General features: G+C 39.8%; 1 protein-coding gene across 1 annotated transcript; it reads right to left on the bottom strand.

The window, feature by feature from the left end:
* Positions 1–1,451: 1,451 nt before the first annotated feature.
* HELLS (helicase, lymphoid specific) lies at positions 1,452–24,577 on the bottom strand. Its single transcript, XM_065638689.1, has 22 exons — positions 24,477–24,577; positions 24,283–24,404; positions 22,481–22,603; positions 21,084–21,143; positions 20,562–20,598; positions 20,406–20,470; positions 19,891–19,932; positions 18,851–19,075; positions 17,251–17,433; positions 16,831–16,974; positions 16,056–16,252; positions 15,266–15,362; positions 13,977–14,138; positions 13,336–13,478; positions 11,597–11,735; positions 10,306–10,389; positions 10,098–10,217; positions 8,233–8,349; positions 7,127–7,286; positions 3,199–3,295; positions 2,908–2,984; positions 1,452–1,968 (listed from the first exon to the last, which is right to left on the bottom strand). The coding sequence occupies exons 1-22, from the start codon at positions 24,505–24,507 to the stop codon at positions 1,871–1,873; spliced, it is 2,523 nt and encodes an 840-aa protein (XP_065494761.1). The 5' UTR covers positions 24,508–24,577; the 3' UTR covers positions 1,452–1,870.
* Positions 24,578–25,935: the final 1,358 nt, after the last annotated feature.

Here is a 25,935-nt window from a genome sequence, read left to right as displayed (position 1 = left end):
AGGAGGATAGCCAAGTGTGAACTTTATTCTTGACTGCAGGAATAAGAAGTGCAAAGTCATGCCAAGAAGGCACTGTGTGTGCTTTGATCAATGACACTCACAGAACTTTGGGACCCAAAAAAAAAGGGCATTGCTTTTGCTTTTTGAAGGTGGTCTAGAAAAGTAGCCACAGCTCTGCAAAGTCTCTCTAAATAACATCAAGCTCCACACATCCTTAAAGTTACTACATTTCACTAATGCTTCCATTAGCATTAATGGTAGTTCGTGCATTTTTATGAGGGCAGCAATTATTAAATCCTAGCTGTGCTGGCTGGGGGATAGAAACTCCTGCTTGTTATTATTTTCCACCGTATTGCCCTGCAGTGACATTCACGTAGCTGTGCAAGATGAACAGGGTATAAGCCTATTCAAAGGGAAGCCTGTGTGAAAGCAGTTATTATTAAAACTTTTACAATTATTCCATTTAGGTACTCTTAAATCTTGTCTTCAGTAGCATAAAACAATGGACAAAGAAGACTAGCTCAGCAAATATACCACATGGAAACAGCACATGTTGGCCTTTGCATTATTCAGGCTAATAAGTAACTGAGCAGACAAGGCTTTCAACAAGCAAAGGTCAAAGCCAGCCTACTCATAACAGATTTATTTGTTCCCTTACAGAGGTAAGGATCAACATCTCTCACTAATATAACTAAAATCAAGCTAACAGATTACTTTTTATGGAGAGTAAGAATGAGCATAAAAGTGGGCCATAAAAGTGACTGGAAACCAGTTTTCAAAGTCTGATTAGGTAGGATTTTATTTTATTCCATGTTACCTGTGGCCTTGGCGTAACTAGCACAAATGCAATTGTGGCAGCTCCAGCTGAATTTCCCTGACTGCAGCTTCTAATTACACCTAGGTGACATTTTCACAAACCAGAACTGAAAGTTTAAAAGCTACCTGATGCCCAAGTTTAAAACTATTGCTTACAGCTGGCTCTGAGAGGATATGCAACTAATAACCTTCACCTGTCTTTTCTGCCCCATAGAAGTCTCAAACCCTCCCTTCCCAGAAAGTACTCACTCCTCTCTCATCCAGACCCCCCCCGATATTCTGTACTTTCCCCTTCCAGTACCTTTAGCTCCCCCCGCATGCTTCAAACAGATACCCTGGCTGTGCAAGCTGACAAGCCAGTCAATACAGAAGTAATGTGTGCACCAGAAAAATTTAGATGTTTTTAGGCTCATTCAAGCTGCCTGATTTTTGTTGTGGGATTTTTTTGGTGGGTTAGTTTTTCTTTTTGTTTGTGCGTGGGTTTTGTTATTGTTTGTTTTAGTAGTGTTGTTTTTTTAATCTGTTAGATTGGCTAACGTGCTAAATGAGTAGAGAAAGAGTCAATTAATGGACATAAGCTATGCTTATTTCAGAAGCTATGCTAAAAACCGTACACCTTTAGGACAAACCAGACATTTATTTAATCAAAATAACTTGCAGAAATTAAAACCAGAAGCTACACAATTGGCTGTAAAAAAGGCACAGGTTCACTCCCTTCCAAATAAACCTATAATTGACACCATATAAAAAAGTGTTTTAGTACTTCCACAGGAAGATTTCTACACCAATCTGCCAGTTTTCACCTCTGATCGATCACAAGAGCTAGCTGCACATGTGAAACATGCTCGTTTTCTGAATTCTTTACAAGAGCCTACTAAAGCTGCAACATGATATATCACCTGCATTATACTGTAGAACATGTTAAAATTCACTGAAAAAACACAAGGGATTTGAACGAGGCCTTAAAGAAAAGATCAGTATGTTTAAGTGACATCTCTGGAAGATCTGATGTCAGTTATGTTTGCCCTGTAAGACTACAGGCCACATTTGCACATTAAAACACACATTCTGCATTGGAATCTGATGATTCTTCTAAGACCTTGAAGACACCCATTTTTTCCTTTTTCATCTTTTCTGAGGTCTTCATTTGATCTAGGATTAAAACAAGATAAAGATCAACAAAAACAGGTGAAGTGTCTGCAACCTTACTATTGTAGACTGCAGTTAGCTGTATTAAATATCAGTGCATCAAGAATAATTTTCTGTATTAGCAGTCAGTTAATGGAAATAAGCAGTTTTTATAAACAATTTATTTAGATAATCTCGGAAAAAAATTCAAGCATAGCAACAGTTCTCCTAAGGCAAAGTTATTTTACTCAAACTATACATATCACACTTATTTAAAGCTAGCTGTCATTTTTGCTTCTAAATTCTGTAATGACTCATTTTTTCTGTATCTATGATTTGAGGCTTATCTCTCCAAAAGATGCTGAAAGAAACAAAGCATTCTACATCTACTGTTTAGATGAACTGAACAAGAATTTTTTTCCTTTCTCAGAAAGGTTTTTTTAATATCTTGGCCTGACCAAGCACTAAAATTTGCAGACAACCTCAAAAATTTTATGGGTTTTTCTTTAAATATTTGATACACTGACAAGCCACAGTAACTCTGAAAAGCTCGGGTTTTTTTCCCTCAAAATGTTACAACTATATTTTGAGTTACTATGTATCAAAATAGGTTCTCAAATAAGTTTGCTAAAATAAAATATTTTCTGAGAATAATTTCTACTTTGATCAATTACAGAAACTTACAGGGAGAGTTGCTGTGCAGAACACCTCCTAATCTATGCTTTTCATTCACAGTATGCTCAGGGCACTATGCATGAATGTGATTTTCTGGAATACTTTTGTTTAAGTTCTGTTATTTCTTCTTCAGCAAATCCTATTGAAAATGTCAGCAAAAGGGCCAAAGGGTCCTTCTTCAGAGGTACAACACAGCTGTAGGAGAGTGAAGCTATGGCAGGTTTCTACATATTTAGTCCCTTACAAAATATGAACATGAAAAACAAAGAGATGAAAACTATGACTTACCAATAAGATCACTTCTATCCAACAGTAACTCTAAATCTTTATCACTGATTACTTTTTCTTTAGATCCTTTAACCTCCCTGTTGAGGAAGAAATAATCTCTCAGTACAGATAAAAGCATGTTACAGTTAGTATTACATAGAAGTCAGTTTTCCCACACAGCAGAATCCCTAGGACATTTTTTCCACTCTGAAGGGCCACATACCACTTCATAAGACAAGAGAGTTATTAACAGCTGCTTGCAAGCTGCGAGTTACAAACTCATGGTCCAAGAAAAATATGAAATCTGCATACCTCTCATAGTCTCTGGATTTCAGTAATTCTATTAATTCCTGAGGGTCCAGGCAGCTCTTTGACTGTGCTAGACCAGATTTGCCACCTTTAAACTGATCTGTAGAAAGGACAAATTTTAAGAAAGTCCACAGAGACAGCAACAAATCGTGTAAATTGTTAAATCAATGCTGGATGCACATAACAAACAAATTACTCTTACACATAAAAATCAATGCTATGTTTCATTGTTCTAGCCCCCAGGTAAACACAGCTTACACTAATAGCCCAACTGGTGAAAAAAAGTCAGAGGTACATGAAGAGTTTACATGCAGGCCTTTCACCTTCTAGCTGTAGTATGCAGAAGAACTGATTGAAACACCAATTCAACATGCACACACGCACACACAGAGCAGAAGAGCCATTAGTTCTACTTACAGTAAAAATATTGTAAATAAAGTTAGATGGCAGATGTTGAAGTTTGTTCCCTTTATATTGTAAGCTGGTTGAAACAAAGTAAGCAGTATTAACCACAAGATAAGAAACGTGAAAGATATGTGGTCTGCAGAGAGAACAAACCTCAGTTTAATAGACTAGACAGACGTGACAAAATAATACGTGTGCTGGTTTGACTGAAAATAAGTCAATTTTCTTCATGCAGTTAGAAACCTTTCTTTTCCGTAGCTAACGCAGTCATTGTTTGGACTTAGTTTGAAAACAAGAAGATAGTCCAGGACAGAGTTAATGTTTTTAATTGCTCTGGTCTGAGAGCCAAGGACATTCTGAGCACTCTGCCCACAGGTGTGAAGTGGCTGGTAAGGGGGCATAGATGGGGCAGAGCTTGACTGACACCCAGACTGATCAATAACAATATTTCATGCCATTAGAGTCATGCTTCATATTTAAGGAGAGTCAGAATCTTCCAGCTAGCTCTTTACTCTTTTTTGGAGCTGAGATGGAGACCTGTTCGGGACTTTCTTTAGTTTGGCCTTTTGCCATCCTGCCATTTTGCAGAAGCCTCTGAGCCTTTCTGCCTTTTCCTCTCTTCTCTTTCTGGGGTCAGCTGTTTGGGACCAGGGCGCTGCTTCGTGAGGAATTGCACTGAGTATCTTTTATTTTATATTCTATTTTCCATTTTATATATATTATTAGTTGTAGTAGCATATTAGTGTTATTTTGTTATTTTATTGAACTGTGTCTACCTCAATCTTCAAGGTTCTCCCTTCCCTTTTGATTGTCCCCCCTATTTGGGGGAAACGGGGCGGGGGGTGAGCAAGCAGCTATCGTGGTTGTATTGATAGCTCAGGTTAAACCATAACAACACAGGTTGGTTTCTTGAAGAGACTATGCTAACGCCTAACTACACACAAATCTGGATGTCAGCACAAATATCCAAAAAACTTATACAAGATTATTACTTAACTGAAGCTGAGCATGAATGAAATCAAGCTCAGTCTTGCACATTTCAAGAAGACAGGCAAGGCTTGCTGTTCTGTGCCAAGTTTCCTCACTTTTTATCAACACACGTACCCATTTTACTAACAAGTCTTTATCAATCCTTTTCATCACATTCACTGCTCTGCTTTCCTGTACCTTGTCCTCCCCACACCTTTTCCCATCTCCCTGCAAGGACTGGCTGTTTCTCTGCAAAGTGCAAATCAGATGCAAGTTCCAGAGGGGTTTGAGCTATAGGATTCTCTCCCCCATCAACATCAGCTGTGACACAGAGGATCCAGGTCCTGTCATATGCTATTAGTGATGCAGCCTCTCCCTTTCAGTTTTCAGTTTCACAAACTATATGGCATTCAAACAGTGCTGTACAGGTCTTGGGTTGCAATACTAGTGACACAAAGAAAAATAAAGATGACCCTGTCAAGCACTTAACAGTTCAAATAGAAGTTTCTGTCCATCACTTCCTCTTAGTCTGACATCTACTAATTTAACTAAAATCCTGCTGTTTCTCATACAGTTTCCTAGGCAACTTTTTTCAATACAACAGAAGCACAAGATGGAAAGAGTAACCTGGTACTAAGGCCAAAAAAGCATTCTGTTCTGCAGTAAATTCCAGTTCTTAAGCTCTAGCACTTGTATTGTACACATCCTACATGGTTAGACACAATTGAAAGGCCTGACTTAAGTAAGCTTTGTGATATCCCTTCCTCATTCACTCCTCCAAAGTTCCGACACTTTTTAGATATTCAAAATAACAGGATCCATTACATTACCTTTACGTTTACATAGTGGCACCAAAGGTTTCTGAAGGGGACACCCCTACCTAAGTTGCAATATTTAGATATGACTCACCAATAGTTACCAAGATAAATACTCAACTTACTGCAAAACTGAAGGCACGACCCAACTTGACACTTAGCTTCCTTCCAGTACAACTAGACACCGCTTCCCATTGCTACTTAAGTATATGGCAGTCATATACTATTAAAATCCCTTCTGTTTTGTGCATTCATCCTGCCACTTTGGCTTTAACTTCAGGTTGAACCATAATAAAAAACCAATTTTTTCTTACTTAACTTGGTCATTAACATGCCTACACAGACAGCAGACCTGGCAATCACACCAAGACAGAAGTGGCAAACAGGTTACAAAGAAAAATGCTACAGCTAGGATAAACGAAGCATCTAACAAAGATTAGCTAACATCACCCAAAACCAGGGGCAAACCACAGGTTAGGCTTGACAAGCACTGCACGCTGCAGTAGACAGTTACAGCTCTGGCTTTTCTGTCTGTTACACCCTCATGAAAATATTTGGGTTCCCCTCTCCCTTAAGACACCATGAGAAATTTTTAGCCTCCTTTAAAGTTTAACATAAGGCTAATTATTGTCAGAATGCCATACCAAGTTACAAGAATTGTATTTTTCAAGTGATCTTAGTGTTCAGAAAATGCTATAGGGAGCTACTGTCCGAATATCACAAACAGAATGAGCTACAGAAGCAAAGCAGGATTTCTTATAGGACCCAAATAAGAAAATTTAGCCCCAAAAGAGACACTTCAACCCAATAATTTTCTTAAGACTTTTAAGTATGACCAGCTATATAATTGAGAACACAGCAAGAATCACCATTGTTCTGCATGTAAAAATCAAGGACTATTGTTCTATTCAGCACTGGTTAATTGTTTAAACAGGACTGTTCTACTGTGCTTATAATGTACTGTTCTTAAATTCAGAAGGACAGATGCAAACAGGATGCTGAAATTTTTACAGTGATTTTAAAGCTCTAGGATTTGCAAATGCAACAAAATTTAGTAGGGACCCCTGCAAAAACCAACCTTCTATAGTCTCTATTCATTTTACCAGTTTTAACAGGAACACTCCCTACTCAAGCATGTTTGCCACTGCAACTGGAAAAATCTACTGCTAAACTTCACATCATGAAACACTGCTCTAGATGTCATCAGGTAGGCATATTGCTCCAAAAGAAAAATAGTTATAAATTAAACTGCAAGCAGTAAGAATCTTCTAATCTATTTTTCCATTTATATTCTGGTTCATTTAATTTGATTTTTAAAAGATAATCAACTCAGACTTGTTATCCACCCCCTAAGCATTTTTGATGCTTCAAGTCCAAAAACATTTGGGTCAAACAAACTATCATCTTGCTGACAAGCTGCCAACAAACTTAGAGCTCTACTCTCTTATTGACTGTTTTCACCAATATTTCTTCCAGGTAGGCTCACTGTCCCATCACCCCTCTTCTTTTTGTTACCTACTACTAAAGGTGTAGTCATATGACGGTGATTCCAGAAATACTAGAAGTGCTTTCCTTCATTTTGCTGCAGAAGTTATCTACAATCTAAGAATGCATTTTGAAAAATAATACTATACAGGCACTTGTTGGGAAGATGAAGCATTCACAGAGTGGCAAAGAGTTCTCTCTTAAGATTTAAAGAAGCAACATGTGCTTACAGGAAGGCATAGGAGAAAGATACTAACTTTTGTGGATAATCAGCTTCTCCAGCTTCCTCTTGGCAGCAGCTCTCTCCACAATCTTCTGGTCAACAGTATTTGCGGTCACAAGACGATAAACAACGACTGGCTTTGTCTGGCCAATTCTGTGACATCTGTCTTGGGCCTGCAAGTCCGACTGGGGGTTCTGAGCAGATAAAGAAACAAGTTAGCTGCACCAGTAAGCTTTTTAAGAGACATACCACAGGCAGCATTTTCAATAGTGAGCTCTGAGAGTCAGAGCAGAAGCAATGAGCAGGGCAGCCCAAAGGTATAACAGAACTCTGTATCTCTTTACTCTTAAACTCATCCATTACAAGCTCTGCCGCTGTAGCTGCGCAGCCAGCGTAACCCAGCTAGCTCAGACTGCTTCTGCACTATGTGCTGCACTTTTCAACAGACGGACATGCTTTGTAGCACCAGTATAGCTGAGGGTGTTAATTGTAGGTTTAGTGGGGGGGTTTGTTGAAGGATAAGACAAGGAATTTTAAAAGTTTTCAGGCATTTCTGAGGCTGCTTTAGCCCTCCTGAAGTTGAATAGTTGTGCAAACAGTAGAGCTGTCTATTAAAACAAAGTGAAGATGCAGAGGTCCTCAGTCATTTCCTTCCATACTTTACCTCTCTTTTTCCCAGCCTCCAGGCTCACAGGAGCAGCAGAATCCTAGCTAGCTAAAACACACATGGCAAGTCACAGGACAAAATTCAAGGGACTGGTACTAACGTGACAGCTGTTGGAAACAGGGAAGCTGTAGAAGGTCTGGCTACATTCAAACTTAAATAACAAATCAAAAGAAGGAAACAGATCTTCAACAGTAACAGAAAAAACACTCCTGCTTTGGGTATAACTCAGGAGCAAACAGGCTAGTTTTAGAAACCAACTCTAACGTTGTATTCAATAAGCTAAGACTTTTCAAATGAGGCTGCATATTTCATATATAATATGTTTGCAAACATTACTTTATTATCTTAATGTAACGCCTCATTAAAGTTACGGAAGTGGTCTATACCATAGTGGGTTAGTAAATGATTATCAAAAGCAGCAATAGAGAAAGTGTTTTATGACACACATCGTTAGGTTAACAGTCTCAACTTACCCAGTCGCTATCGTATATGATAACTGTGTCTGCCGCAGTCAAGTTAATGCCCAAGCCTCCAGCTCTTGTACTCACTAAGAACAAGAAGACTTCAGGGTCAGTATTAAATTGATGCATCTGGAAGAGAATTCACGTATTAAAAAACAGCAGATGGATCAAACATAAGGTAGCTAAATATTTTATTTTGTGAGACCTGTGTTTAAAAAGAAGAACACAGATAAAATACCACACACACTGTCAGAAGACAAACTAAGGCTTTAAGAAACATTGCGTGCATTTGGAAAAGGCCAAGATCAAGAAGTGAAGTAATTGTATTTTCTTATCTGATTATTCCAGTCAATGAGTTGTCTAACACACAGAGTAGAGATGACTAAAGGGAGGTATGGTCCAAATCACATTCACCTCCACATAACCTACCATTCAGTGATGAGCAAGGTTAACACAGTCCAAGTTGGCAGAGCCTAAAAACACATCTACTCCTCCACACAAGCAACAACCTAAAATATTGATGCCAACTTTACTGCCACTGCCAGCCACCCTGTATATCTCCTCCTCTTACTTCAAAACTAAGAGTAACTTTCTGGTCTCCTACTCAGCATCCACCCTACCTTCAGTGCAAGATGTTTCCAAGTGTCAGCGCAGCTCCTACCAGGTCAGCAATACCACTCAAAACCTATTCTACTTAGCCTGATCACCCATATACTGATAGTAAACTGAAAAGAGTACAGTAATTTTCAGGACTTTGATCATAGCAGAGAAAAAGAAACCATCAGCCCACTGCCAGGTGGAAGCAGCTACCCAAGCTCTCTAAAAGCCCCATATCCTCTGGGCTCTCCTGGACATCGGCATCCGCAGCACTGGCAGCAAATCATGGCCCTGGGCAGAGCTCTAAGGAACTTAAACTGGTGACCTGAAGATCTCTCTCACCCTGCACCGATACCACACTGTGGCAGGCACACAATCGACTCCTAAAAATCACAAGCCAGCAGTACAAAATTTTAACCAGCTTAACGAAAGTCACTATAGCTTACTAACATGCTGCTAATTATCCTTTCCTCTTTAAGAATCGGCTGTAACAGTAGAAACCTGAGTGTTCAGGGGGTTGGTTTTCCTCAGCCACACAGTGGCACAGAGAAGCACAATTTGAGCTAGATGATCTGTCATCTGCCCGTTTTTCTGTATCTTCATAAACACTAGTGCATACTTTAGAGACCAGATGGCAATTGCACCACATCCCCGAGATACATCCTGAGTACTTCTTCCATGTATGCATTGCTCTTTTACATCCCTGGAAACCCTCAGAGCATTTCCAGAACCACCCTGCATGGCTGCTCTTTGTGATAAAAATATGCCTTAACAGTAAGGTATTATGTGGTTACTTGAAACCATTACAAGTATGCAAAACCAACAGATTATGCTGGAATGAATCCACATGCAATTTTAGGCTGAAGTTACAGGTGTCCCACTAAGTACAAAACTCCATTTCCTGGAAATCCACATCATTTGGCATTAGACTCACAGTACGCTCGCATAGATGCTGGCATCACATCCTGGATGCTAGGCAACAATATGTGCAGGGATGAAACTGCCATTAGTATCTGCCACAATCTAGATATATTACATACTTCACATCTGGGTAACAGAGTATATGAGCACCCATCATTCTAGGCATATCCCAAGATAGTGGTTAAATACATGTTTCATTGCTGCAGTATATCTGAACTGCAGATATTAAAGCAGCGGCAAGGATGTCAGTTTTCAACAAAGATGTCTTTTGCCTATTAAAGGCTAAATAGTGTGCGAAATTGTGCCCCAGTGTCACAGAAAGAAGCAATGTTGCTCAAAGGGCATGTACATCTACTTACATTTTCTTCTCTCTCCGAGTAGGACATAGAGCCATCCAATCGACTAAATTTGAAGGCTCTCAGATAGCAGTAATCCATCAAAATGTCAAGCATCATAGTCATTTGTGAGAACAAGACAACCTACAAAACAAGGAAGATTCCCTAGTACCATTTTTTGGTCATAGGGAGACAGCTATGCCCACCCTCTCCTTCTACTTATTAGCTTTACCTTATGTCCTCTCTTCTTCAGTTCTGGAAGCATTCGATCCAAGAGTAGAAACTTGCCTGAGTTCTTTACTAGATCTTCATCAACCTTGGAACAGGGGAGAAGGGATCATGTATTAGGAAGGAAGAATAGCAAAGGTTTCCCTGACTCAGAAGCACCAACAAAAGCTGTCTTAAAGCTTCTCACAGAAACAAGTTTGTATCATCTCTTTCACTAAAAGCTGTAAGATTGGAAGCAACACTGATTTTAGCAAACTACATTGAATCAGTTAAATCATGATGAAATTAAATCCAAACCTACCATTTCATATACTCAAATCATTTTTTAAAAAATTCATTAGTAGAAACCCATATTATTTTAATTTTTCCACATGGAAAAGTGCTGTTGTTTCTTTCTCAGCATGTAATTGGGGCACAAGGCTTCCACCCACTGGATATAAGGAAGAACTGCTGAACAAGGTACTACACACCAGCCAAGTGACAAAGTTGACAGAACAGGTTTTTAGACTGATACCTTAGCCTCCTCTTTTGTTGAAGAGTTTGTTACATCTAATTCTTGCTATGGGCCAGGAGCAAGGATATATAATCTTCTCAGGTCTGAGCCATACAGCAGCCACCTTGGTAATTCCTAATCCATTTTCCTGAGCAGGTACAAGCTCCTGCAAGTGGTCAACTTTTAAATAGCCCGCATTTTCTACACATTAACTAATTTCCCCTCATCACCCAGACTGGGCTATCTGCTTTTTATGCACTGACTTTACACTGATAAACTTCAACAGCTTGTTCCTGCATGCACCTGAATCTGTTATCACTCACTGAACAGAAAACATGACTACACATGCCCACAAACCTACATTTAGAATGTGCAAGCAACTTCTAGTTGTTTGAGATTCTTTCAATTCAAATTACTTCATACTTTCCTACATTACCAACTGCTTTGTGTAGATTAAACTACTAGCTGAGCAGATGGCTTGAGGCAGAACCTAAGACACCTTGAGTCAATGGAACCCAGCTACTGTTTGAGTTCAACAACTTCGCTCCCAGCAGGTGAGTGCTCCCATAAGGAAAAACACTAGAGCATCACTATGCAAAGACAAATGGGCAGAGGCTGAGCTGGTCCCTACAATTGCTCCTGCGGGAAGCTTCAAATAATGATTCTGTCACATTGCTGGAACTCAACAGGGAGGTATATGCCAAATACCTTGAAAAGATCATTCCTTACTGCTGTCAGCTCACAGTCTATTGCTTTTTAGTGCCTGGAATAATTTTTCTTGTAACCCTTTTAAAATATGTACCTTGAATTGTTGTGTAGCAGGGTCCAACGGGTATTCAATAAGATAGGGGTGATTACAACATTTCCTCAGTAACATCATAATATTCTGCAGTTTCAGGTTCACCTCTGAATCCACGGGCATGCTCACTTCTACCACAGGCCTTGAAAAGATACATCATCGTATTAGTACAGAAAGTGTCACCTCATTATGCTACAGATACTGAAGAGAAAAAAAACCCATAAAACCAAAATCAAGCAAAGGATTTACACGCTTTATCAAATGTCCTCAAAATCCCTCATAGTTAGTTAAGCTATTAACCAATGAAGTTTCTTTCAGTGCCACACTTGGCACTAAAGGCACAAGGGTTTGCCATTATTGGTTTAAAACACAAAAGAGCAGTCAGTAGTAATCAGAAGCAGAAAAAACAACTTGTGCAAGTCACCCAGCAGAAAGGGGAACAGATACAACAAATGGTCAGATCTTCTGCAGAATAAAATGTAAGCTATTCCAAAATCAGCTCTCTGCCTATCCTATTTCAGCTACATCTACACATTGCAGGATTCACAACAAATAAGCTAGTTAGCTCTTCCACATCCAAGTACCATCTCCAACATAAGGGATCCACGCGTACCATAAAACTAATACAAACGTACGTTTGTTCTTCCAAAGTACACTGGACTACAGCAAAAATCTAGCAAAGTAAATACATTTCAACCCTGAAGATTAACTTGGTTTTCCCCATACCCAAGGGACTTCCAGCCACTTTGGAGTCACCAACAGACCTTACCAAACCCAGGAACGAACATGATTCTTCAGCTCCCTCAGTCCTGAACCTCAACTCTGATCTTAATCACCAGAAAGTGACATATATCTGGTGCCACCAAAATAGCAGTAACTGTGCTGGCCATTTGGTTTCTGGGCATGAGCTTAAGCCTACATGTTTTACAAAATTTGACAAGGAAACTGCTCCTCCCTTTTCTCCAGTCTTGAACCCAAGCTTCGCTTCAAGTATTCATGAATAATTTCACAAAAACCTAGGAGTTAACTGCAGTTAGCACACCAGCACTATCTCTTGTCTGGCCCTTGGGCCAATGAAAGATATACCTGTGAATTTAATGGATACTGGAGACGAAAGGTTCACCTGAACCTTGCAAAGCCTGCAAAACCTAGCCATAAACCAAGCTCTTCTCTTTGTCCTCATTGCTAGCTGCAGCCAGGACCTAAGCTATTACGACGACATTTTGAGTACCAAATAACAAGGATGAAGCAGTTCTTCTCTGGCTGACACCCAACACCATCTTAGACCTTGAGGCTTTGGTGAAACCACAGTTCTTCCCTACCAAAATGTTTCAACAACCCAAAGGAATTATATTTCACACAAGGACATTTCAGCTCCTTATGGATTAACAACAGCACTATTGCCACAGGACATATTTAAGACTGTGGCTAATGAAAACAGGGACTCAAGAAGCAATTTTTTTGCTAGATCCTGCAAAGGCCAGGGGTCTAGGAGGTCTGTAGCAAGTAGGAGCAAATGTCTTGTAGTTAACTATAACGCTAATGAGTCAGTGAGTGACAGTACAACCTAATCACTGCTATCATTGCCTAGCGACTATTAGGTAAAAGCAAAGGAACAAAGCTACAGGGATACTGAATTATGAATCGCCATTCTTGATCAATTCAAATAAGCAAAGCCTCTGGAAGTAAACTAAGAGGGAGGTATTTAGTACAATAAAAAAAGAATCTTTTAGGGTAGGCACCTCTCTTTTTCTGTTTCCTCTTGCATTTTGCTGATCAGTTTTTCCAAGTCATCAGGTGAACCAATATGTTCTTCACAATAATTAACCAGCTTTTGACTACGGCGTTTTGGTCGGCCTGTAGGACTCAACTCAACTACTTCTTCCTGCGGAAAATGATAATGTTGCCATCAACAGCAGACAGCTTCAGATTCAAAGGCCTATGATGACCCAAGAATTCTGAATACTGAAAAGAGGTCTCAGTGATATGCATCATGCATTGCTTAGACTCAGCAGCTGTAAGTTTTGCCAAGTACAAAATGCAGCCCAAATTTTAAAGGTATATAATAGTAGATTTTGAAAATTTATGCTTGACTTTCAAAAGCTGCATAAGCACCTTGCTGATTTTACAGCAGAAACTGTCACCTCTATGAAAACTGTCTTCTTTTACACCCAAGCTACACATAACCAAGAAGAATATATTTACACTCATATCAGTTCTGTGCCCACTGAGGCCACAGTGACTGCCATTGAAACAGTAAACAAAAGGATCAGACTAAAACTTTCAGCAAAAAGTGGGTTTAGTTAAAATGCTAATGAAGCAATAGCAATGTGTTTTTGCCATTATTAGTAAGCACATTTCTAATATACATGTCAGTAGATACCTCGTTATTTCCAAACAGTTTCCTAATGGTGCGATTTACAATGGCAGTATAGAAAGTTTCTTGCTTCTTTGCCAGTGGTGCATATACCACAACTTCTCGTTTAGGAGGAACCTCAAGAGCAACATCAGATTTCAGTCTTCTCAGTAAGAAAGGTGTCAGAATCTAAAATGTTGAGCAGATGTGGAAGAATTACTCAAAGCTCTCAATATGGCAAATTTAAAAAACCAAAACCAAAACCCAAAAACCCCAAAAAAAACCAAAACCAAAAACAAACAAAAAACCCCCCCACAAACAAAAAAACCCAACAAACAAAACCAAATGAACAAAAAGCAACGCAAAACAAAAAAACAAAAACAAAGAAAAAAACTCCACAAAACAAAAAACCAACAAAACACAACCCACAAACCAAAACAAAAAACCACCCACAACACACAAACAGATCTATTTTGACATTTTAAAAAGAATTAACTTACAGAGTTTCATATTTCATTTTTTAATATGGATGCCCACTCCAAAACTTTTATGCATATGTTGGTAATACATGTGTTCGAATCACACATCCATTGACATTTTAAAGATTTTGAAGTCTTTAATAAGGGTACAGTAGTAACTACACTACAGACCTTTCAAATAATTTTCATCAACTGAAAGTAATTTTGTTATGAAACAGCTCTCTTTTTGGTTATATTTCTTACATCAAGTTTTTCTGGGAAAGCCCACACCTTTAACTGAAATAAATAATAAATTGTAATTGACAATTATATCTGGAAGATATAAAGTGTATCTCTCACCATCAGCTTACAACAAGAAAATTATAGCTCGGTAAGCATTTACTTTCACCATCTCCCTCAAAAAAGGGTTTTCAGTGTTAGTTCGGTTTTGAAGACAGGCACATTATACAACTAGTTTGTCAAAAGGTATTCTGTTCAGCACCTAAAAGTTACATAATTTCCCTCAAAGTTATCTTTCAGCAAAATAGATATATCAATTGAATCTTTCGGCAAAGAGAACCAAGCTTCAATTAACTTCAATTAAGTTTAACTAAACTTGATTCAGTTCCAAGAATAAAAAGAGTCATTATCAAAGAGGAATATTGCTCCTTTCGACATTTATAAGCACTGGAGAGGTTGAAAAAAAGCCCACAGGTCTAAGGAAGTCCCGAAGTGCCACAATAAAAGCCTCAGGCCCAACATTCAGCTCCACAAACAAGATTTTGACACACTTCATAATAATGGTCAATATTAGAAATGAACCATGAAAAAAACGCCACCAAAAAATAAGTCAAAAACCTGATGTAGCATATGCAAGATGTTTTGCTCCCTTTCTTTAGCAATAATATCTTCAGCAGTTTCTGTAATGCTGGTAATATCAAACCAGGATTCAAAGCTATAAAAACAAAGCAAGAAAAAAGGAATAGCTTACTTCATAGCTGTTATTCTTCCTTATTTAAGTATACTATTCTTCTCTTATGCTGAGATTTAAGAAAATCAAAGCACTAATATCCATCATTAATAGAGGTTGAACAGGAGGTATTTCTGAAATATACCAGTTAATTCAGATGCTTGAGGTTTTAAGTGATTGGTAAAAACACCCATATCAGTTAGAATATTCGCTGTGATTTATTATATTCAATTTAGTCTGTATATTTTTCCAAAATTAATCTAAAGACTGTTTTGGCAACGCTCTTCCACCTGACCATCTACTGCTTCAGAAAAGAATCTGTCTCCCGTGAGTCCCACGTTTGTCAGCCTCACAAAGCTTTCTCCAGCACCTCAGAGAATCTCAAGCAGCACCAGGCACTTATGATTAGACAAACATCTCTCCCCACAAATGCTCGTGCCTTAGCTCACAGTTGAGCTTCTGCTATCCATAGAGCTGACAATTTCCTTCCTTTCTGAAACAACTACGTGTGAAGGCAAGACACATTTCAAAGCCTTTACCATCAAATAATCATACCAAATTACAACTGCACCATAAAATAGGTCTTCACATGATGATACAAGTTTAATTATTAAAGAGCCACAATAATGCCCAAGCAGAACAAAGGGGAATAGTTTTCACCATCAGATCACAACCTACCTTTTCAAATCATCAAACACATCTGGCAACAGGAAGTTAAGCAATGACCAAAGCTCTGCCAAGTTGTTTTGCAGGGGAGTACCAGTCAACAGGAGTTTATTGTCGGCATTAAATCGTTTCAATTCTCTGATAAGGCGGCAGTTCATATTTTTAATCCTGTGACCTTCATCTACTATCAGATATTTCCAGAAGCAGTGCTACAAAAAGAAAGGGTGTTTCAGTACATCTTAGCTTTACTCCATCAAAACATGGGCCAGAAGAAATAAGCAGCACTAACAAGACTGTCTGATACTGCCCATTAGAAAGATTCTGTTTACTGCTGTTCCTCACTAGACTAGAAGTGCTGAGTCCAAACGGTTAATGCCATACATCTGCTCCACGGTAACTGCATTTAGAAAGCTTAGGTAATAACAACAAAACTTCTACAAGAAACTCATGTTACTGAAACAACCATTCTGCTGTTAACCATGATACTTATACACTAAGTATAGCTTTTACTCTAAGCCTCCCTCATCGTCACCTACAGAGAGGTAATGAAAAGAGCAGTATGCTGTAACTGTCTGCTTACTTGGTTTTTTGGATAGTTTCAAGAACTTCTTAAGCATAAAATTCCAGAGCCACTGCTACCAAGGAAACAGAAGTGAATGCCAATATAAATGCTACACTATGACACTCATACAGGCAGCATGCGGTGTTTTTTCGCTATATTTAAAAACATTGCTACTAGCGATGAGGCATTCCACCCATCCTAGGGCTTTCAGGAGAACTTAGATACCTGCAGGGCATTTCTGTCTCGCATTGCTATTTCAAAGGAAGTAATGACCACAGGATGGATTTGCAGTGATCCTTGTCGGCTGTGGATTTTACGAACCAGTTTACGACGTTCCTGCTGAGCTCCATGATACAGCAGTAGTGGAATCTGGAGGGAAAAAAAAAAAAAAAAAAAAAAAGAGGTTTAAAAGTCAGGTGAACTAAGCTCATTTAAACCTAAACATAAGATAGTAGAGGTAATTAGCTTTGTTACAAGGCAGCTGTAAATAAACAGCATGCCATAGCACAATGTGTGGTAACCACATAAACAACTACAATTAAATTTATGTTCTATATGCAGAAAGTTTCAAGGCAAAAAAATAGAGTAAGAATTAAATAATTTGTTCTTTTAAACCTAAGAAATAAAAAGAAAAATCTTCATTACCTCTGGAGTAAATCTCTTGAATTCAGACATCCAGTTTGGAAGAGTAGACAAAGGACCACATACTAAGAACGGACCAGGGACTCCTCTCTCCACCATCAGTGCTATTGTTGCAATACATTGGATCGTCTTCCCCAACCCCATTTCATCAGCTAAAATGCCATTGATACCATTTTCCCAAAGCATCTGCATACACAGAAAAAGAAATGTAAATGCAAAATAGCCAATACACTTTGAGAACAATAGACATCTTTAGGAATTTAACACCTGTAGAAACTCTCTACTAGGCACATTTTATATTATGGACAAGTTAAGATTTCTCCATGATGAAAATAAAGACAAGCATATGTAGGTTTATGTGCTTCTAGCCAATTAAGTGCCTGACTAGGAGGCAAAGGATGTAAGTCAGTGTTATATCAAAAAGCACTTCAACTGCAAGTATAGCTCACACTACCCAAATATTTACTCATACCTTAGGAAATCCCCTCTAAAAGACCAAGTCATTGTGCTGATGTTCCAGTTTATCTGTTCAAGTAGCTTCTATAGGCACAACTACTTCACCATAGGAAGAAGGTGCAATTCCTGGTCAACACAGTGAGCTGCTCCAGCAAAAATTCTTTGTGCAGACACTGCCTATTCTAACAAGTGACAGAGCAACCTCACACAAAATAACAGAAAGACAGACACAAAAGTGTTCTTTGGCTACTCTATCTAGTATTCATTAAGATGCATAAAGAACATTATTATAATAGAGGGCCCAAGGAAGCTGTTTTTTCCCTCCCAGAACAGTCCTGTCTTCACTACATGCTTCCCAGGGACTGAACAGAGCAAGTGAGTTTACAGTGGCACTCATTTGTGAGATCAGCCTAAGCTTGTTAAAACAGGACACTTATGCTTGTGGGGAAGAAAGAAAGAAAGTAAAAATCTGAGGAAAATGAGATCAGTGGCAGAATGAAAACTAGTTCTGTCCGGCTCCGATAATTAAAAAATTAAGTTCTTCTAGTTTGTCTTGCAAGCAAAACTGGGGAGTAATTAAATATGTATGTGGGCAATTTTTATGGCAAATTTCTTTAGTTTTTTATTTCAAAGGCTAAAGACAAAACATTTTTAAAACACTGTGTTAATATCGCTAGTTAGATTCCAAGATGCAGAGAAAACTTTCATTCATGTCACATCGGCAAAGCAATGGGTCTTTAAATACCTATGAGGCTAATTATTCAAGTCCTCAAGAGAAAAAAAGAATAAGACTGTCCCTTAGTATACATAGACCTCCTGCTTTCACAAAATACTTACAAGGAGAGGCTGAAAAGCCAGTTGAGTTGAACAAAAAAATGGATAGAGAAAGGGAAGATGGAGAACATCAACCAATAAGCCTAAAGAAAATGTTTAGAAACACCAATATCCTCTTTATTCTGAAACTTTTTATCTGCCGCTTGGCAACATTTTCCTAACACCAGATTCTTCCATCATGAGAAATCATAAAGAACTGTCTCTTCTTCTCCTTCTCTGTACAACTATGATCACAAACTTCTAGTGTCCCTTCCCCTCCATTTCTTGTCTCCAACCAGCAACAGATTCAATTTCTTCAACAATCACTCCATACCCTGAGCCACTCCATGCCTTCCACTTGGTACCACCGCATTACACCTCCAGTAAAAATCTTTGGCTGCTGAAAAGGCACCGGTTGTCCATTAAATTTCCGTACTGGATCAAGGAATTGCTTGGCACTGTGTCGTACAGCCTGACACAATCTGTCCTTAATGACACTGTTTGAGTCTCCATTTTTCTGCAGGTCTTCTGGACACAGGTTGTCAGAAGAGCTTCCATCCTATAGAGGGAAGTCAAAGAATACGTGGCAAGTGGAATACACAAAGCCCAGCTAAGACCTACTTTTGCCCAATTTACACCAGTCTTAACGTGCAGTGAAGTCAATCAGCCCCTGACACAAAGACAACAACTTATTTTGAGTAACTGTCAACTCAAGAGTAGAATTTGCTTTTAGGATTAATATTACTACATAGGTAGATGTCAATGTGCACAATTTTGATGCCTTATATGCATTCTTTACTCCTTTAGAACTAGAGAGCAGTGATAGCTACTGAAGAGATTTGGCTTATAATTTTCTACCTATAAAAGCACACAGACTTAAAACTTCCCCACTGTAGCTGGCATTTAATGCAGTTATTTCCCTTCTGTAAGTGGACTCTAGAGAATGTTGGAACGTAATTCATAATTGTGCTTGTAGCTTTTAAACTACAGCAGAACCAAAAGAGACTACACTTGGTATCTCCATGCCTGAATGCTTAAAAATGACTATGTCTTGAGGTCTTATACACCAGCATAAATATTTCTTAGTAAATTCCTATTTCCTTTATTTTTGAAACCACAAGCATTCTACAAAGTATAAACACATTCAAATTCAGTGTTTAACAAAAAATAAATCAGAAGATCTCACCCCAGATTTCTGGAAATACGTAAGTGCATTCACTTGCACCATTTTTAAACTTCTCATTCAGAACATCAACAGCTAACAGAGAGACGTTTATTTAGAAGAAAAGTTTCAAGACAGGCTATTAAGTATAAAAAGCCCTCCCCGCCTTTGGGCTTAACACACTTAAACTACAATAACATGTGCCAACATACCTGATTTTCCACTTTACTTTTTTTTGCCACTGATAATATTTCCTGGAAACAAAGGAAAAAACTATGCTTATGCGCTTTTCAACCTTAAAAGCTATTACAGCTTGCATTTCCTGAGATCTTTTAATTGAAGAATCCCGACATAATTTAGAAAGCTTTCTGTATAACATCATTAAACATACGAGTGACTCTAAACAAGGCCACACACCAGAGAACACATTCCAATTCCAAAGGGTGATTGAACATTCAACTAGAGATGTAGCTTGCCTCCCCAAAGAGGTTAAAAAAAAAAAAAGCATCTGAATTTAACCATTCTGACAATACTGCTTGCTGTATAGATCTTTGTTGGAAGACAGTCATACATTACACAGAGATCAGCATTGGCTGTTGGTTGATAATATTTGATGGCAATGTATGAGAAAGTGTTGCTCTAAAATAGACATCACACAGTGATTGCCTCATCAGTCAAAATTTGTGCTACAAAAATCCAGACAAGCCTATTTATAGTTATGGCCTACCTCTTTGGACATAATTTCTGAGATGTTGTATGTCCCATCTTCTCTTCCTCTCTTCTTTTTTGCACCTATAGGATAACACTCAAGTTCATACAACACATCGAACACTAAAGAAACTAAAAACACCAGTATGACAAAAGGCAAACCCTAATACATTACCTGATTTCTCTTCTTTGCCATTACCTGGATTTTGACCCTAGAAAATAAACAGAGGAAGAGATTTGTCATCTTATGCATCTGTAACTATTATGGCACAGATAAAAAGATGTAGTCAGCATCAAAACATTGCCTTTGAAAGCTTCTTGAAACACTTTTACTATGTCAGTTTACAAAAATACAGAAAAAAAAAAGTTCCTGCCTATCTTTAATACTTATTCAGCATCTCAGCTGAATAAGTAATCATTGCTAAAAGAAAAAACCTCCTCAAGACAAATTCAAACCATTTTCTTTAGTATAATTAGTCAGAAACATCTCCTTAAGATGACTGCCACGGTATGCAAATTTTAAGTGCTTTTAAACAGGCTTATTACAGTTAAACAAATATGGTATACTAGATAGATCGTGCAAGTCAAATACTGCCTAAGTCTAACTTATTCAGTTTCCCTACCTTGATCAAAATTGACATGGTAATTTGTCAAACCTTTATTCAGAAAGTTGCGTAAAATAGCTAGTTAATCTTACCTTGGAAGATTTTAACATTATCTCTCTCTTTTTTTCCAACTTCTCTTTCCGCCTCTGTTCCTAAAAAAAAAAAAAAAAATCCCATACACACATTTCTCATTTTGGTAACACCCAAAAGAAAAGAGAATTATCCATTAGAGAAGTGATAACAGGCATAACTTACATTAGTAACATAGAGTTCTGCATACTCTACAAAATTCATTTGTTCTTGCAGTCTCACTAAAAGTCTCTATTCTGGCATAGCTTAAGATGAAAAAGCAAAACTTGGACAAGAAAGTGCAACTGCTCTGAATTGCTTGTCACTGAATACTTTAAACACTTAAATACAGCAATTCAGAAAGATTCCAACAAAAATATTCCCAGCTGCAAACTCCTTAAGATCACATCTACTGCAGTAAGTTTTGCATGTATCCAGCTCTCCTTTAACTTCTACATATTACCACTTGTGTTCATTGCATAACAGAAAGCAATACAAGTAGCCTAAAGCGCCTTTCATAAAGATGTGCTTTCACGTCTTGAAGAATCTAAGATTTTCATTCCATCTACTATTTCTACTTGCTGAAAGCAAAAGAACCCTGGAAAAACAGATAAGAGACCTTGGCATTTATCAGATGGAGCAATACGCTTAATACTGAAACACGCATTCCATCAATGCGGTAACCATGACTTCAAGTTGACAGCTAAACTAGAAAAGTACTTTCAGAAAGGATGGTCTTGTGGTTTCTCAGTGTCACTTTTCTGGGCACATTGTTGCCTTGAATCTTTTCCTGGACTAGCTTGTCTACAAACCTACAGTTAAGAAATTCAAGATAAACCTAGATATGAGCTCAGCAGCCCCAGGATTTAAAAAAAAAAACAAAACACAAGAGATCATTTTACGGAAGCTCTTGTTTGGAAACAGCATGGCCTCAGATCACTGTAATTTATAAATTTGTTCGAGGCCTACATTAACATCCTGAAGACGAATCTCAGCCTCATCCTTCAGTATTCAACACAAATAGATCGCACAACTCCTACTAGTCAATTCTTTGCATTTTCTATCCTCTCTCCAGGTTTTCTACTTCACTTAAACTTCGTTTCTTATTTGAAATATTTATTTTCTCTCCCTAGCACTTGGGAAGAATTGTAAAGATGTCAGTGCCACCTTTACACTGTTATTTTAAACTATAATTCACTCTCTTTCCAGTCTAATTTATCTATTAACTTATAGAACAAATTCTAAATATTATGTAAAGCACCACTTTATTCCTGGGCAGTAGTTCCAGTAGATCTTTGTGTTATTATTGCAATCTTAACAGCATTTTTACTTCAGTTCAAACAGCTGAATAGCAAAAAAACCTCCAAAACAGATGGCAACCCATCTTAAGAATTCCCATTGCAGACAAGAATACACCTACCTCCAGCTGCTGCTGTTCCATTTTGGTTAGTAAGAATTTGGAATAGATGTTGCTCTTTTCAAGCAAATGTTGAAGCCTCTTATAGCGCATTTCAGTTGACTCCCTGTCCCAAGAAGTGCGAGCCTGGCCAACACCACAAAGAGATGTCAAGAATTTATAGATGTTTCAGAGTTAATGCTTTTAATGTCTCACATACACACAGCCTTTCCCTTCCAGTCTATCTATGCATCTATGATTTGTGAGCATATAGCCTTCATGTACCTACGAAATGCTGTGAGATTAAAGTACCTGAGAGTTGCATTCACTTGCATATGTGAACAGGACTCTTGTACGCACATGCTTCCATTGCAGCAGCACAAGGCATTCAAGGGCTCGAAGGCATCTCAACTCCAATTTATAGATTTGGAGCAAAATGAGTTTTATTTCCAGCCTCCAAAATTTGGGAGGGAAAAAAAAACAAAACAAAACAACCACAACCCTACATGGCAAAATTCAGCACAGTTTCCCAAGTATTAGTTGGGACTCCTCAATGTGCCATTTGCACAAAGCTACAGTTTTTCATTATGAAAAAGGTATTTCAAGACAGCTACAAAATCATCATGCCTAATTTACAAAGGTCAAGTCAATTCCCAATGTGAAAAGAGTAACATCTGCTCACTTTGCTTACGAAATCTACACATGGCTTTAAAATCAACTTCTGTTGAATTTGTCACGACTGCATTTAGGCGTTTGCAAATTACTCTTTAAAACTCAGATCGAGACTCCCCCAAAAGAAAGCATTCATCCTTCTGCATTCAGCTAACATTGCCTATTAGACTGAGATACTGAACAAGTAAAAAGGTACAAATTAGCATCTCCAAGAGAAACCCCAGAAAGGCAGGATGCAGAGCTTTACAAGATGCTTATCTATGCCATTACCTTCCGAAGAAACACTGGGGGAAGGACATGCTAAGGCAGAAAGATAAGGGAATCTTCTGAAACTAAACAAACAGGCAGGGGAAAAGGATATTAGCTGAATCATGGACAAACTGTGTGACACAGGAAGGGGGGAGCATGTTTCTCTCTCTCAGAAATCACACCTTTATTTTCCACAAACAGTACCCATGTCATTCTTATTGGGTAGCTATCACTGAATTATTTTATGAGGAAGATCTATCTCAACAAGCTCTTTGAGGAAAGATTGCCTTCTTGTGATTCTCCATACAGTTTTTATTTGCTGCTGCTCTCCCCAATCCAAATTTTTTCCTTCAGATGAAAAGTACCTGAGCTCAGAAAGATCAACACTCGGTAGCAATGCCAAGAGAGAATATAATTAAAACTAAACTACACAAACACAAAACGCAAACAAAAAATATCTTGCAATTTACATTTTAGATAGAAAATCAGAAAAAAAAAAAAGGAATTTACTACTCTTCCTGAAATCAGTCTACTTTAAAGGCATGGTATCTTAGATTTCTAGGCTCGGGACGACGAAAGTAAAGAGGTAATCTTCTCATTGAACGCTTACACGCCTATAAAATGCAGTAAGCATCCAGCTGACCGAAGCCCACCGTTAGCCTTCAAAATTAATACCAAAAACAAAGCCTTCCGCGGACGATCAAAGGCGTTTGTGAGTCGCAGCCCCGGGCCGGGCCTGTAACACGTCTGTTTGTTTTGAAATCCACGGGGCTGCACGACGCCCGGCGCACCCGCCGCCGGGCGGGCTGACGGCGCTCACACCCCGACCCGCCGCGGGAGGAGCCCCCTCCGCGGGGCAGCCCCAGCTGCCGTGCGGGCCCCGCCGCCCCCGGGCCGCCCCTCACCTTCTCCAGCATCTGCCGCTCCTTCTCCAGCCCCGCCGCCTCCAGCTGCTCCTCCTCCTTCAGCATGGCCGGCGTGATCACCGCCGCCTCCGCCTGCTCCCCCATCTCCGCTCCCAGCGGTCCTGCAACGAGCACACGGTCACCCACGGGGGCCCGCCCGCCGCCCCGGCCCTCAGCGCCGCCCCGGCCCTCACCGCCGCTGCTCGCCGTGTTCTGGGCCGGCATGGCCGCGCGCCGCGGCCGTTGGGCGCGAGGCGGTGGGACGCGCGCCCCACAGAACTCCCGCGCTCCGCCGCTTCCCCGCGCGCGCCGCCCACCTCGCGAGACCAAAAACCGCGCGCTGCCCAAGCCGCGCGAGAGGTGGCGGCGCTCTCGCGAGGTCGCGCGCCCCGCCCCCATTCCGGGCCTGCCCGGAGGCCATATTGACTGCTGGCAAGTGACGCGCGTACCCGGGTGTCGCTCGGTTGCGTGCCCGTCCCCGCCGCGCTGCCCGTCCCTGCTCTGCGGTATCGGCCGTGCCGGTGACCCGGGTGGCGGGCCGGTGCGTACCGCCCCCCTCACAGAGGCGCCGGGCAAGCACGGTGTGATGAACCCGCCCGGGCTCCATCGGGCCGCGTCCCTCTGCCCGCGGCGCCGGCTCCGGAGCTCCAGCGAAGCGAGTGCGGACACGAGGGCCGGGCAGCACCCCGTCCGTGCGGGCCCCGGTGCTGAGGGACACTTCAGGCGTGTGCCGCGGGAGGGCAGGCGGACGCTGCGGCCCACGGGAGAGCTGCACCCAAAACTCCGGCTCTGTTAAAGTAAATATTTTTAGTCTGCAGAACACAAGCATTTTAGCTTCACCTAAATAACACAAGCTGTCAAAATAACTTTGGGCTTATCTTGTTCACCTGGCATTGATAAAAAACTGTCGTGCTAGTAATTTCTTGCGCCTGGCTGTCCGATGGATCGCGATTTTAAACTCGCTCCATGCACGTGGGAACCAGAGCTCCTGGATCTAAAGTGGAACCTGGAGTGGGGGGCAGGAAAAAAGCACCAGCAGAACAAACAAGTCCGGTACTAACCGAGGTGGACGGCATTCTTCTCATTCCCAAAGCCCCAGAGGCTGGCTCTGGATGTTGTAATGTGGTTTATGGAAGAGTGATTCTGCTTTGCAAGGCATAGTTTGGAGGCGAACTCGAGATGGTTCTGCATCAATGTGACGGAACGTTAGCAGGAAGGAATGTTATTAACCCCCTAATAAAGTTATTTTATTGGCATTGCGGCAATTGAATGCAGCCTTTTTTGAGTTTGTTTCACTTGCAACTATTCTCAAGATATCACAGTGAATAAACAAAGAAAAACTTTATTTTCTAAGGCAACTTTCATTCTGTGAGACCTAAAGTGCTTTCCAAGCTGTATCATTACAGTAGAATAATCACCTAGATGACAACCGAAATGCATCCGAGCTATAATATGATGGTGACTCAAGTGGCTCCCAACGCCAGTTGCAGGCAGAAGTGGGGATGAAGGTGTAACCAGAACTTCAAGAGCACTCAGGAAAATGAAATTGCAAAGATTTTGGCTGGTATATAAATGTTAACACCTTAAGATCTGTCCTGCCCAGAAATTGTATGGAGCACAATTTATACCTCCTATGCAAAGAAAATAACCGTC

The sequence above is a fragment of the Caloenas nicobarica genome, chromosome 7, assembly GCF_036013445.1.
Source record: "Caloenas nicobarica isolate bCalNic1 chromosome 7, bCalNic1.hap1, whole genome shotgun sequence".
NCBI lineage: Eukaryota > Metazoa > Chordata > Aves > Columbiformes > Columbidae > Caloenas > Caloenas nicobarica.
The sequence above is the reverse complement of the archived record's forward strand: the minus strand, read 5'-3'. Positions and strand labels throughout refer to the sequence as shown.